The sequence below is a fragment of the Protomyctophum bolini genome (genome assembly GCF_963924005.1).
Source record: "Protomyctophum bolini genome assembly, chromosome: 17".
Classification (NCBI taxonomy): domain Eukaryota; kingdom Metazoa; phylum Chordata; class Actinopteri; order Myctophiformes; family Myctophidae; genus Protomyctophum; species Protomyctophum bolini.
Window position 1 is genome coordinate 5,323,636 of NC_137878.1, and position 15,914 is coordinate 5,339,549.

General features: G+C 42.0%; 1 protein-coding gene across 2 annotated transcripts; it reads left to right on the top strand.

Moving 5' to 3' along the window:
• Positions 1–1,619: 1,619 nt before the first annotated feature.
• Positions 1,620–15,660, top strand: vps28 (VPS28 subunit of ESCRT-I). 2 transcript variants are annotated; one of them, XM_080786970.1, is made up of 10 exons: positions 1,620–1,682; positions 4,221–4,310; positions 5,088–5,116; positions 6,711–6,748; positions 6,862–6,951; positions 9,342–9,447; positions 10,641–10,742; positions 11,258–11,311; positions 12,762–12,853; positions 14,276–15,660. In XM_080786970.1, the coding sequence occupies exons 2-10, from the start codon at positions 4,271–4,273 to the stop codon at positions 14,394–14,396; spliced, it is 672 nt and encodes a 223-aa protein (XP_080643096.1). In that variant the 5' UTR covers positions 1,620–1,682; positions 4,221–4,270; the 3' UTR covers positions 14,397–15,660. The 2 variants fall into 2 exon arrangements, with proteins under 2 accessions (XP_080643096.1, XP_080643097.1); XM_080786971.1 differs by having other exon boundaries at positions 1,660–1,678.
• The last annotated feature ends 254 nt before the right edge of the window (positions 15,661–15,914 follow it).

The following is a 15,914-nucleotide window of genomic DNA, read 5'->3' on the forward strand; positions in this document are numbered from 1 at the left end:
AGATGTGCCAACGCCTGTCTGTATAATTTGGAAAAGGTTTGAGTGAGCGTAATGCCAGGAGGAAAAGCGTTGAGGAGGGGGAGCTGCGGGATGACCCGAGGCACTTGGATAAGACGCTATAGACCAGCTGGTTTCCCAAAACAGTGGGTCGTGACTCGTGACCCATATGTGTGGCGCGGACACATTTTTTATAGGTCCCTTTCTTTTTGAGTGGTGCCTCCGCTCCATTACACAGCATATGTGTGTCACTGGCTGGCTGGCTGGTTTGTCTGTCTGTCCGTCCGTCCGTCCGAGCACGGACAGCTGAAACACCTCTGTACTAATACCACTGGATGGTACCGCACGCACGCACGCACGCACACACGCACACACACACACACACACACGCACACGCACACGCACACGCACACGCACACGCACACGCACACACACACACACACACACACACACACGTTTATATTGCTCTTAAACATTTTGCCAAACATCACACTCACACTCCTATCCTCCTGGTGGAGACCTGTGCCCAGAAGGGAACTTTTCCTAGTTTCTCTTGTGACCACCACGCTCTAGTGCGTTATCCGTTCAAATCAGCATTCTGTAATATAAAGGTGATGAGTCTCACACACCAAGACTGCATTTTAGTTTTTATTATTTATAACTAATGACAGACGTTTCGGCTATCCAGCCCTTCATCAGTGTCGTCATGTATGTTTTGTCAAATCTACAAAGGAGTAGTAACTAACCACAGTTTTAACAATTGTAGTGGAGGAATTGAAAATGGTTCTGGAAAATACTCCTCCAACTACTCCAATTTAAAGACTTTTAAGACCTTATAAATACCTGGGTGGGTCATTCCTACTATTCGGTGCCATTTCAGATTTTTTTTGTTTTATTATTTTCTGAAAGAGGACTGCATGTTCAGCTGTCAGCTGTTTGTCCAGCTTAATGCATTATTAAAAATTGTCCATGTAAATATCAATTGACACTGTAAAGGGGGGTCGGACACACACAAATGAATAATATAAAAAGGGTCAAACGCTGGCCCAGTTCAATTATGATTAATTTGGGGGGTCCCCAGTTCAAATATTAATATGATTAATTTGAGGGGTCCCCAGTTCATGCATGATTATTTTGGGGGGTCCCCACTCCCCAGTAGTTCAAATATGATTGGGGGTCCCCAGCTCAAATACAATTATTTTTGGGAGGCCCCCATAATTCCAAATCCAATATGATTAATTTGGGAGGTTTGTTGCCTGAAAAGGTTGAGAACCACTGCTTTAAAAAAAACGTTCCTTTTTCGGAGCTCCTCTGTATTGTTGTGCTTTTTAAAACATTTCCCCCCATCTGCTGTCTGTGGTCACATAATTCCATAGGGTCACAAATGTCGACGTGACGTCCTGATTGTGGTGGCTCCCTTACCGCCGGGATTTCATCACGTTTATAATGTGGAAAAGAAAAATAAATCTCCAGAAGTGAGAAATAATATAAATAACACACAGACAGTATTTCACTCTTCGAGAGAGTGTTACATTCGTCGTAAAAAATAAAAATAACAATAACATTATTATTGTTGTTTATTTTTTAATCGGGCACGTTGTGGACAACTACTACCCTGCTGACGTCAACCGGGGTCCTTGCGTGAAGCAGGGTGTGTTTACATTGTTCACTTCTCTAAACTGTGGGTGAGTTGAGTGAATTCATGTCTGTCTGTGTGATTTAGACTCACATAAACCTATTCATAGTACTATGTTAACATGTAATGCAGCGTTCATGTGTGTGGTGATGACACGTCATACTGCATTTAACATGTAGTGTTTGTGTGTTGTTGCTCATACTAGCGAATCAATTCCACAGGAAATGCTAGCGAGCTAGCAATGCTAAAGTAGCTGGTTTAACTAGCCATGGTTCACTTGATTATTTGTCATGTTTCAGGGCTATGGTTTAACAGGATTTAGCGTGTGTGCGTGTGAGAGAGAGACTAACGATGTGAATCCCGATTTTCCTCCACAACAATACTTGAGAAGACGATTCTCTCTCTCTCTCATTACTACGTTCAAAATGTGTGATGATGAATTGAACAAGGTGGACCCTCTTGTACAAGTGTTTATGGTGTCGTCCACTCACGGTTAACAGTTTTTGTATTGAGTTGTGCTTGAAATCTACTGTAATTCTGCAAATTGTTAATAAATCAATCAATCACCTGGAGCCATAACTACTGTGGCTTTAAACAGACATCAAAATGCTCGACTTAAACCTCTCTTAAAGTCTCTCACTTAGCAAAATGAGTAACTGAAATGAATTGGACAGCCTTGCTCAAATCTAGACATGAGATTGTATAAGTGTCTGAATCTTTTTCTGATTAATTGTGCAGCACTTTATTTTTATCCAGTCGCAAACGACTCTTAGATGTCTATCTGGAATTGCAACAAAAACAAAAGGCCTTTGAAGTCAAAGTTAAGTTAAACAACGTTTAATCTTGACTTGCAAATGTTTAGTTTCATAAAAATCCACCGTAGAGTAGACATGTTATGAGCTACTTTCTGTCAAGAAAGTCTGTGCAGCAGGTGATCATGTTGTCTTAAGTGTATTGATATTCATGATTTTAATTAATATCGGAACCGGTGCTAAAAACAAATAATCGGAAAGAAACGACCGATTATTATATTACTCATAAATGCGCAAACATGGTGAAACAACCACTTTCATTGAAAATCCGGTTTTGATAAACTAGAACGGTTCCCGTTGGGCACTGACCTACTTGGTACGATGCAAGTTGTAAATGAATGCCCCACCCAGATATTATGTCTGTCTAAAGGCATGCCCAAATAGGGAGTATATGCAGCCAGCTTGTGGAGTTCTGTCTTGTGTCAGGTTCAAATATGGAATGTTAGGTCAGAACAGGCCAGCTCCATATATGGACACTGGGCATGGGCCCGGTCCAGAGCCTGGGCATGGGCCCGGTCCAGAGCCCGGGCAGAGGCCTTTTTGGCGCGGTTCTGGACAATTACACACACACACACACACACACACACACTTGGTGCATTCATAGATAGATCGATAGATAGATAGATAGATAGATATTGAAAATTATATATATATGCTGCTACAGTACATGTTTGCACTGTAGCAAAAAAAAGCTGCAATTGATGGAGCGTTACTGAAACGATGTTGGTGCTTCTTGCACCAACAAAAAATAATGTTTTAACTTTAATTAATCGGCTCATAATATCGGCTATCGGCTTTTTGATTTTCCACTAATCGGTGATCGGATATATCGGCCAAAAACCATATCGGTCGATCACTACTTAAGTGTAAGTTGGAGTTTGGAACTATTAAGTGGTATAAATGTCAATCGGATGTATTGTATAATATCATTTCGCATCTTTGTGACATTCTCCCCTTAATATTATTATCCCTAATACACACAGGAACGGTTTTGACATAATTAATAAATAATGTTGGAAGTATTCACATTTTCCCCTTACGCACAAGATAATCATGATCATTATCAGGCGATCATGAGAAAAACAAATCCGTGATCGGTCCCAAAAAACCTGGTGAGAGCATCTAATAGAAATAGATCCTGTGTAGACTGAGCTCATCAACTTCATTTTGTGACTATGTACACTACAGTATGTTGTGTCTCTTTTTGTCTCAGGCTGCACATGATACACGATATCTGCAATAATCTATGTATTTCATATACAACACATTAGGGGCGCGTTCGGAAATGCGTACCGGGACTGTGGTCAGTTTGTTGAGTGTGGTGGGCGGTGACGTCACAGAGTGCGTTCAGTGTGCCTAATTTACGAACGACCACAGCTGTGACGCATTCACACGAATCACACCGGCCAACCCCAGCTTCAGGGTATAGGGTCGCTCAGTGCGGGCACGAGTCGGCACACCCGGTGCGCCGCGCACTGGATTTTCGAACGACAACGCACCGAGTGCACTGAATAAACGAACGACAAGAGAGCACACCAGTGCGTTCAGGGCGCATTTCCGAACGCGCCCTACAATAGCCGTAACTTGAAAAAAAAATAGGCAAAAAATCAGGACTCGTGCATGTATTTATTCCACATTCTTACACGATTTCCTCTCACTAAAATATCCCTGTGCAATTTAAATGAACAAATAACAATGGCCTCTTTTGTCTCGATACTTTATAAGTTAAACTGTTGTCTTTCTCTCTCTCTCTCTCTCTCTGTCATTACTTCTAGTTAAATCTGAATATTCTTCACATCAGCCCCGTGATACAGTGCCGGACGCCATGTTCCATGGAATACCAGTGACCGGAGGCATAGGAGGAGGTAGATACTTGAATAACAATGCATGTCATATCATGGATTCAATGCTTAAACCCATTCTGACCTGAGATCAGATTCTAAAAATGTCTTCTACATCCTGACAAGTTTTCCATTCTGACCTGAGATCAGATTAAAAAAATGTCTTCTATGTCAGTCGCTCTTCGATTTTTCCAAAATAGCAGACCTACAAGCTCGCAGCGCGCCACCGAGTGGCGCGCTGCGAGCTTGTAGGTCTGCTATTTTTCAATAGCTAAAGCACGACATGATGACGCTAACACCAAAATGGGTTAAATATCACGGCATGTCATGGGAATTCAATACTTAACCCATTTAGACCTGAGGCTGATTCAAATATATATATATTAAATAAAAGTCTTCTACATCCTAAAGGCTTTCTGAAAAACATGTCGGTGGTGCTCAACCTTTTTCATGTCAAGGACCCCCAGAATTATCTGTATTTGACCACAGACCCCCATCTTAAAATGTGTTGTTCCAGGGACGCCCCCCCCCCCCCCCCCAAAAAAAGCAAAGATTTGAGTTAAAATAATGTTCGCTCTAAAATAATATATATTCAAAGATTTGTGCCACATTTTCACGATTTTTCAAAAAATAGCAGATCTACAAGCTCGTAGCTATGAGCTTGTAGATCTGCTATTTTTCAATAGCTAAAGTATAACATAATGCTTTAAAAAAAACACCAAAAGGGGTTCCCGTCCTTAAATATCACTGCATATTCATAAAACATGCTGAGGTAAATGAATGTCCCTGCTTTTTCTACAGCCCCGGCCAACAAGCCAGAATTGTATGAGGTACGTGCTTACTTACACTGGCCGTTTGTTTGTTCTCATGTTTTTGTTATTTTTTGTTCTTTTTGTTAAATGTATTAAAGGTAAATGTAATTTAGATTTGATATTTGGATTTTCTTAGTATGTATGTTGTGTGGAGTTAGACCGAATACCAAACGACTCGCCCCTTTACCAACTCGCCCCTGCGAAATGTTTTAAATGTAGTTAAAAGTTAATTTAGTAATTCCCTCCCTCTATGAAATCTGAAATGATCTTGTATGCAGATTTATTTGAATGTACAGTAGTCGATCTCTACACTCTGTCAAATCAAGAAAGAACAACATGACACAGAGACGACGGTGACTGCTTAATTAAGTTAATTTAGGACCTTCTAGCAGTTCATTTCGTTTTATTAAACACATTTATTCCATGTAGCCCATGTTTTGTAATTATGTAATTATGTTTTGCTATTATGCCCGTGGATATACAGAGTGAACTTAACAATGATACATGTATATGATAATACCTTTTATATAATCACCAACATGAATTATGTGTGTTATTTAGTAATGGGGCGAGATGGAAAAGGGGCGACCTGTTACCGTTCGACTGATGCTAGGTTCTTAGTTTACCTGTGATCCTAGTTTACTGAGGCACAACGCTCTGTAAACCTTTTGTTTGGTGATGTGATATCTGTGTGGTGCAAAATGTAATTCATAACCAGTTGAATAAGTTGAGTTTGGTGATACATGTGTGGTGCAAAATATAATTCAGAACCAGCTCAATAAGTTGAGTTTGGTGATACTTGTGTGGTGCAAAATACAATTCATAACCAGCTCAATAATTTGAGTTTGGTGATACGTTTGTGGTGCAAAATATAATTCATAACCAGCTCAATAAGTTGAGTTTGGTGATACGTGTGTGGTGCAAAATACAATTCATAACCAGCTCAATAATTTGAGTTTGGTGATACGTTTGTGGTGCAAAATATAATTCATAACCAGCTCAATAAGTTGAGTTTGGTGATACGTGTGTGGTGCAAAATATAATTCATAACCAGCTCAATAAGTTGAGTTTGGTGATACGTGTGTGGTGCAAAATATAATTCATAACCAGCTCAATAAGTTGAGTTTGGTGATACGTGTGTGGTGTAAAATATAATTCATAACCAGCTCAATAAGTTGAGTTTGGTGATACGTGTGTGGTGCAAAATATAATTCATAACCAGCTCAATAAGTTGAGTTTGGTGATACGTGTGTGGTGCAAAATATAATTCATAACCAGCTCAATAAGTTGAGTTTGGTGATACGTGTGTGGTGCAAAATATAATTCATAACCAGCTCAATAAGTTGAGTTTGGTGATACGTGTGTGGTGCAAAATATAATTCATAACCAGCTCAAGCAGTAAGTATCTTGAGGACGGGGAAATACTTGATTCTCTGTCATGTTAAGCCGCTACTTATCACAACATGTTGCTGCTTAAGTTTCCTTAGATCGATATTCCACTATTTTTATGTTTTGATGTATTGCCATGTTTTTTGTTCTCGCTTACTGTAAATCGCTCTGGATTAAGAGCATCTTCTAAATGCCTAAATTGTAAATTGTTGTCACTTTTCAGGAGGTGAAATTGTACAAAAACGCAAGAGAACGAGAAAAGTAAGTGTCTGCCTGTAATGGCCATGCTAATAATCACCATGCTAATATGTATTATTATATAATATGAATGCTTTTAGAAGCCAGCAGTGACTCAAGGTGTGTGTTTGTTTAAGGTATGACAACATGGCTGAGCTATTCGCTGTGGTCAAAACCCTGCAAGCGCTGGAGAAGGCTTACATCAAGGACTGTGTCACGCCCACTGAGTGAGTTCTGTGTGTGTGTGTGTGTGTGTGTGTGTGTGTGTGTGTGTGTGTGTGTGTGTGTGTGTGTGTGTGTGTGTGTGTGTGCGCGTGTGCGTGTGTAACCGGTGTAATCTGTCTCTCTCTGCGTTGTGTTGAATCATGGACAGACGGACCCAGAACTCTTTGGAAAACCAGCTTTATTCTGACAAAGAATACAACAGAACGTCTCCACGTTAGTTCTCTTAGTGCATTGGCTCTCTCGTTCCAAGACGGAAGTACAAGAAGCCTACGAGCGACAGTAACACAACAAACAAATAATATAACGTAACATACCTGACAAAGAATACAACAGAACGTCTCCACGTTAGTTCTCTTAGTGCATTGGCTCTCTAAACAGAGTGAAACAAACACTGTATAAATCAATATAACAATAACATGACAATTCTTATTATATTATACGGAGAAGTCAACAAAGACACCCACCTCGTTCCAAGACGGAAGTACAAGAAGGAAGAGGTGGGGGTGTCGCGGGACATTTATACAGGGGGCAAAAGGAGACTTAAAGGAGCTGTGACCTTTAATGCACTATGTACTGTATTCCTATACACGTGAAATATGGAGAATTCAGTAAGGTAAAAGCACTTATTTGTGTCCTATTTTGTGTAATTATATAATACTGTTACATTCACCCCCTCAGAATTACACAAAATTAGCAACCCACATCTCAAACAACAAACAGGACCCAGGAAAACAAAACCACAACAGTGGAATGACCAGCTATAGCAGCTACCCATGAGAAGGTTAAGAGACCAGAGATCCGCTTGACTAGCGAAACCTCATAATACTCCGTAGGCAATATGAGGTGCCTTATACACCACACATATCCAGGCTGTAGTTGAAGTGGGCACAATATATAAAAGTATAAAAAAAAATAAAAAACAACAAAGTCCATGGAAGTAAATCAAACAAAAGAAACAAAGACGAACTCCAATGAACTCACTGAACCCCAGGCACAGACTGACCGTCACGATAGCATGCCTCCACGGAGGCGGGGCAGATGGGCTGCAGTGCGGGGGGGGGGTGATGGACGAACGAGAGGAGCGGGGTTTCGGCAGCTTTTCCCCGGGGACCAGGCGAGCGCTGGTCGGCGATGCAACGGGTCGTCACGGCACCAAGTGTAACCGGTGTAATCTGTCTCTCTCTGCGTTGTGTTGAATCATGGACAGACGGACCCAGAACTCTTTGGAAAACCAGCTTTATTCTGACAAAGAATACAACAGAACGTCTCCACGTTAGTTCTCTTAGTGCATTGGCTCTCTCGTTCCAAGACGGAAGTACAAGAAGCCTACGAGCGACAGTAACACAACAAACAAATAATATAACGTAACATACCTGACAAAGAATACAACAGAACGTCTCCACGTTAGTTCTCTTAGTGCATTGGCTCTCTAAACAGAGTGAAACAAACACTGTATAAATCAATATAACAATAACATGACAATTCTTATTATATTATACGGAGAAGTCAACAAAGACACCCACCTCGTTCCAAGACGGAAGTACAAGAAGGAAGAGGTGGGGGTGTCGCGGGACATTTATACAGGGGGCAAAAGGAGACTTAAAGGAGCTGTGACCTTTAATGCACTATGTACTGTATTCCTATACACGTGAAATATGGAGAATTCAGTCAGGTAAAAGCACTTATTTGTGTCCTATTTTGTGTAATTATATAATACTGTTACACGTGTGTGCGTGCGTGCGTGTGTGCGTGTGTGTGTGTGTGTGTGTGTGCGTGTGTGTGCGCGCGCGACAGAGGCGTATGTATTGCATGTACACCCAAACTAGATTTTCCTTTTTTTCCCCCTTTTTTTTATTTAACCAGGGAAGACTTGACAGCATGCTCTCTTTTGCAAGGACGCCCTGACAACAATATGATCACAAAACAAATAAATAAAACACTATTTTAAATAAAGGTCAATATAGTGAACAATATTTAAAAAAAATCACACTCGTGTGAAGTGGAGTGCCTTTGATTAGTTGATATCTGTTGATTGGGGACCCCCACCCCAATTCAGATGTACACTACACACTAGTGCTGCACGATTCTTGCTCGAATGTGAATTTCGATTTTTCAGGCAGTATATTAATAATAATAAGTTGTTTCTTAACCCATTTTGGGGCGGGAACCCCTTTTGGTGTTAGCATTATGTTATGCTTTAGCTATTGAAAAATACCAGACCTTCAAGCTCGTATCGCGCCACTCGGTGGCATGCTACAAGCTTGTAGAATGTAGATCTACTATTTAGCTTTTTCCGAAAACTGTCAGGATGTAGAAGACATTTTTAGAATCTGATCTCGGGTCAAAGGTACACGGCGGTATATTAATAATAATATTGTGTTGTTTCTTAAAGGTACACGGCGGCGTGCTCCAGACTGCTGGTCCAGTACAAGGCAGCGTTCAAACAGGTCCAAGGCTCCGACGTCGGCTCCATCGACGACTTCTGCAGGAAGTACAGGGTAGGGCATTCACTTCTAGTCATTTTTACTAGTCGACTAGTCGACTAGTTGTTTAACTAACTATTATGTAAAAAAAAATATTATTTTATTTTTGGAAATAAATATTTGTACATTTAAAAAAACTGTGTACATTGGTGACTATTAGGGGTGTCAAAATCTATTCTTTTCGCGATTCTGTTATGAAAGATTCAAAATCGTTTATTTTTTATTTTTTAGATTTATTTTTCTGGTTACAGTTATTACAGGAGTTTGTGTGTGTGCTATGAAATGTAAGCTTACCCTAATCACAGTAAACATCATGTTTTCAGTCATTTTCAAGTTACTGTAGTCAATTCAGTTCAAGACTGGAGTAGATTGTGATGAATTGAGAATCATTTTGAATAGAAAATCGTTTTGAATCTGGGAAAAAAAAAAGCTTTTGAATTTTAATTAATCAATTTTGAATCTAAACGTGACCCCAAGAATCGGAATCGAATAGTGGGACACCCAGAGATTCACAGCCCTAGTGACTATAGCTATAATCTTGAGGCCTACAAAATCAAGAAACCACCAAATAGTCAACTAGTACCAACAAGGTCGACTAGTGGATTTACTAGTCGAGAGGGATTTTATACCAACAGGCCACGCAAAGCGAAAGTTAAAAAGTTATAGAACTTATACAGCACCTATATGTGATGTGGGCCATCGGCCCCTAAGGTTCACGCATACTCCAGTTTTAGGTGATAATAACCTACTCATCGCGGTGGTTAGAACTACAGCATGAGCCGTGGTGATAAGAGACTCACCTCAACACATCTGTTTTTACTAAAACTACAACATGATGTCACTGAGCCGCGGTGGTAAGAGACTCACCGCTCACCCTAACACACCTCTCTGTTTTACTAAAACTACAACATGATGTCACTGTGCCGCGGTGGTAAGAGACTCACCGCTCAGTGACGCTCACCCTAACACACCTCTCTGTTTTTACTAAAACACAGATACATCACTGAGGATGCGTCCCAGGTGCATCCATGCGATGTATTTATTTGTAGTCACCTAAAACTGGTGGTCTTATTTAAAGTTGATGCGTGATGCTCAATAATATCACTGTCTGTCTCCCAGCTGGACTGCCCACTAGCCATGGAGGCGAATAATAATAATAATAATAATAATAACAATAATATCTCTCACTGTCTGTCTCTGTCTCCCAGCTGGACTGCCCACTAGCCATGGAGAGGATTAAGGAGGATCGACCAATAACCATCAAGGACGACAAGGGCAACCTAAACCGCTGCATCGCGGACATTGTGTCGGTACGTGTTTCCTGTGTCACCGTACAGACTCCTGAGTCACCGTACAGACTCCTGAGTCACTGTACAGACTCCTGAGTCACCGTACAGACTCCTGTGTCACTGTACAGACTCCTGTGTCACCGTACAGACTCCTGAGTCACTGTACAGACTCCTGAGTCACCGTACAGACTCCTGAGTCACCGTACAGACTCCTGAGTCACTGTACAGACTCCTGAGTCACTGTACAGACTCCTGTGTCACTGTACAGACTCCTGAGTCACCGTACAGACTCCTGAGTCACCGTACAGACTCCTGAGTCACTGTACAGACTCCTGAGTCACTGTACAGACTCCTGTGTCACTGTACAGACTCCTGAGTCACCGTACAGACTCCTGAGTCACTGTACAGACTCCTGTGTCACTGTACAGACTCCTGTGTCACTGAGTTTACATTGCCAAATCATATACATAATACAACGTTACGTATACAGAGAACATGAATCTCTCTCTCTCTCTCTCTCTCTCTCTCCCCTGCAGCTCTTCATCACTGTGATGGACAAGCTCAGACTAGAGATCCGGGCCATGGATGAGGTGGGTACCCATACCCTAGGACAGGGGTGGGCAACTTTGACGATGTAGAGCGCAGTGTTTCCCAACCTGTGTGCCGCGGCACTTTAGTGTGCCGTTTGAAATGGCCAGGTGTGCCGTTTGATTTGAACAGAAGTAGCCTCGGTAACCCAGGCTTTTATTTTCGTTGAAAACGAGTAACTCCGACCCTCCACTGCAGGGCTCAGTGGGCTGCCATGCGGTCCGGTTTTACAATTTGCATCATTGTTGCCCATCCCCACCAGTCTAACGACCCTCCATAGAAATGCTAATGTGTGGCTTTGTTTACATGAGGAGATCACCTACTCGTCTGGCATGTACTGTATCAAAAAAACACCCCTTGGCATTCCTAACCTCGCGTCACCAGGCTTTCAGTGCGTTCCTGCTGGTGAGCTCACACGTGCAGTAGAATCTTTAAAGTTGACCTACAAGCCCACACTGTGTTGCAAAAGCGGCTGTGGTGGGCTTACAAATCTCCGGGGCAGAACAGTAACGGCAGACGAGACGACATTCACGACAGAGAAGCAGATTAGCCGCGCCGCCCGGGTCCTTCATGTGTCACGTTTGCTGTCATATCGTAAATCCATAATTATATAAGTTTCAAGTGAGCTTTATGGAAACTTTAGGGAGAAGTCTTTCTTGCTTGACTGCGGTGAACAAACATCTAGATGTGCCCTGGGATTTTGTGGCTATGAAAAGTGTGCCCTGGCAGAAAAAAGGTTGGGAAACACTGATGTAGAGGGCCACTATATTTCCACACTCACTCCAGATGAGCCACATTGCATATTACTGTCGTAGCATTTTTTTTTTTGCTATAGCCTATTTGAATGTAAATCTTGATTTGCAATTTTTTTATTGGAATCCTGAAAAGTTACAATTTTGCCTTTTAATCGGAGTTAACATTATGAACTAAATTAAAATACATTGGACACAAAAAAGACTAACATTGTACTACTAGTCATGAAGCTGCCAATATAGGCTGAAGTAATTAAAGCGGGTCATGTTTGCATGTTTGGAATTGTAACAGCTGAAACCAATAATATATGATCAGTATTCAGATATTAACCTGCGGGCCGCATTATGTGAAGGTAGGGGCCGCAGTTGCCCATGTATGCCCTAGGACTAGGTGGGGTTGGTAAGCTGACAGGACACCACCCATACCCTAGGGTGGGACTGGCAAAAGGGCCTGATAAGAAGCGGCCGGCTCAATCCTCATGCATGGAAGGAAGCATCAGCTCAGTTCAGGGCTCTCCCCAGGTTGGCAGAGAGAGAGAGAGAGAGTATGCCCAGGATTACAGTTTAGGCGATTAGCACCGGGTGAAACAAATGGGTTACAAAATCGTGGCCCTGAACGTGTGATATTAGCTGTATAAACGGTTTAGTTCACCTCTTTGTGTGTCTGTCTGTCCGTCCATCCCTCCCTCCCTCCCTCCAGATCCAACCAGACCTCAGGGAGCTGATGGAGACCATGAACAGGATGAGCAACATGCCTCCAGACTCTGAGGCCAAGGACAAGGTCAGCCTCTGGTGAGTCAAGGTCATAAAGAACGGTTTAGAACATGAGGCCAAGGCAGTGTTGTTTTCGTCGACTACCTTTTTTCACTGACGAAAACTAAATGAAATGTAAGCTAGTATGATGACTAAAACTAAGATTAAATATACTGTCGATTTTGTCAACAAATAAAAAGTAGACTAAAATGTTAGGAAGGGACTAGTGGACAAGAGATCCAGTATAAGTAAAAGACACAAGTCATTTTACACTTGGTTGTGTGCTGAAAATAGCAGATCTACAAGCTCACAGCGCGTTGCAGCGCGACGCGTTGTGAGCTTGTAGATCGGCTATTTTCAGCAAGTGTAAAATCAGCCATTACGACGGCATCAAGGCCCGCCGAAACACATTTTAGTCGACTAAATCAGAGGTTCCCAACCACCGGTACGCGGACCGGTGCCACTGGTACGCGAGAGGGGAATTTCATGTTTTCCCGTCGTATATAAAAATCCATTTGAAAACACTGAGAAAAGAGAGAGGACAAACACCAGAGCTGATGGCCGTTGTGAGTAGAGCTCAATCACCCGTTGGAATGCAAATGCTTGCCTTTCAGGCTTCCTTTGTATCCTATACTCGTCTCTTTGAACGGCTTCGAGTCAGTGTTACTTCCATGTTGCGTATAGCACTGTGCAATCTTTGGTATCGTTACCGTTCATGTATGCTCTGCGGGCATGCAGCAGCTGTAGGCTATTTTGTCACGATCGCGCTAATGAAACCAAACGCTATACACGGTGACGGTACAGGATTATTATTTCATGTCAAAACGAAAAGATGATGTTATCCAGGTAAAGTAGTGGCCTAAATGCCTAATGTGTCACTCTGCATGTTTAACTAAGTTTTCCACATGTCCAAACTCCAAAGCAATTTATGAAAAAGACATAAGCCTAACCCTTTTTTAACAATCATATACTATCATTGTTGATAATGATATAACGCCATTTAGGTCAATGATATATAACAATAATAGGCCTATAGCAGCGAGCCTATTTAAGGGCCAGTCTGTCTTCCATGAGGACGTTAGACCCCCCCCTTCCCTGGTCCGTGAACATTTTATGAACTGTCAGCCGGTCCGTGACACTATAAAGGTTGGGAACCCCTGGACTAAATCACCTGTAGATTTAGTCGACTAAAACCTTATGATATGTAGTCGACTAAAACTAAAACATGTGACTAAAACTAAATGAAAACATTTCAATAAACTAAAATAGGAATTTGCTTGCCAAACACAACACTGGGCCAAGGACAAGCCTCTGGTGAGTCAACAAAGTGAACTATTTCACTAGTCCTAATCATCCCCCCCGGTCCTTTGTCCTGTATGTTGGACCTCTAACCTCTCTGGCTGTCCTCTCTCCTGATAGGTGGACCTCTAACCTCTCTGGCTGTCCTCTCTCTCCTGATAGGTTGACCACGCTCAGCAGCATGTCGGCCTCAGACGAGCTGGACGACTCCCAAGTGAGACAGATGCTGTTCGACCTGGAGTCTGCTTACAACGCCTTCAACCGCTTCCTGCACTCCTCCTAGACCTGGTCCTACCCCTCCCCCCCCCCCACACACTCCTCTTAAAAGAAAACTTCACCCTTTTTGCAAAAAATATATGTTAATGACGTTTAGAAGATTTAGAACACTTTCCTGGGGGTCTTTATGTGGTTTTAGATATTTTAGATTTTTATCAGTTCCTGGACTACATGTTGTCTCGATAAGACAGCCCTCCCCCCAATGCACAAGGAGGAGCAGTGAACCAAAGCATTATGGGAATTGCAGTCCAGGAAGGAAGTGAGCCCAGTGTCCATGACGATGGGCTCACTGGTGAAATCTAAAATATCTAAAACCACATATTACACACATAAAGACCCCCAGGAAAGTGTTCTAAACGTCATTAACATGTCGTTTTTTGCAAAAAGGGTTAAGTGTCCCTTCAACCTGGTCCTGCCCAACCCAATCCTCCCTCCCTCCCTCCATGCATCTGTCCATGTGACTCTTTGCCTTGTGACATCACCATCGGACGTCCTGTGCAGACCTCAGCGTTCCTGTCAAACGCAGACGCAGGTCTACAAATGGAACACTTCCACTTGTACCGCCGTCTGCGTTTTTAAAACGGAACACTCAGGACTTCACGGCGTGTTTTGGAAATGGGGAACACCGTACTTTTGTTTTGTTTATGCGTCGTCTCGGTGTGTTTGTGGCGCTGTCGGGAATATCGGTAGGATTTACGTCGGGGCTGACGTTGACGCCCATCTGAAGTCGGAACAACATTTATTATAATTTTTCACGTGAGTAATCGTCGGTATATTATTAACAGAAGCTATAGAGGGGATCAATCTTTTGACGCGGTGGTTTTAAGGATAGCCAGGGCGCCACTTTTTATTTTGAACGAACGCTCGCTCGCATTGAGGCGTCTGCGAGGTTATACCGGTATAACGTTTCTAATTTAGTTTCCATACATGGTTTTTGTGTACATTGTTGTGCGTCTCGCACTGTTTAGGGATTATTCTTTGCTCGGATTCTTCTTTAGATGTGAGGAACATGGAAGCGAGGTGTTTTCAGTCCTCGCTAGTTAAGGACCTCTAAAAAAAGAAGCCTTTGTTGTTACTGTTGTTCTTCTGAAAGATGGGAGACGGTGTGCTCGTTGGCGAGGGGAAGCGGTCGCACCATGGACCATAGAGTTAGGCTTTAGGACGGAGAACACCATATTTATTATTTAGAACGTATCACTGTAAATAATTCAACTTTTAATTGAAAAAGAAAGCATGTAAAACCTTTTTAGCAATAAAATAATTCAAAATAATGTCCGCTAAAGACGTGGGATTTGTGTTATGTTTGAGTAATATAACGTGTGTGTGTGTGTGTGTGTGTGTGTGTGTGTGTGTGTGTGTGTGTGTGTGTGTGTGTGTGTGTGTAATGAGACCTGTCCATTCAAACTCTAGAGGGAAAATAATGTATTTAGCAAATATCGAGTGAAAATTGCTTGGTCTTAATCCTATCATGAGGACTTATGATGCCTCTTTTAAAAATATATATTTCTGCAAGGTTAATAATTAA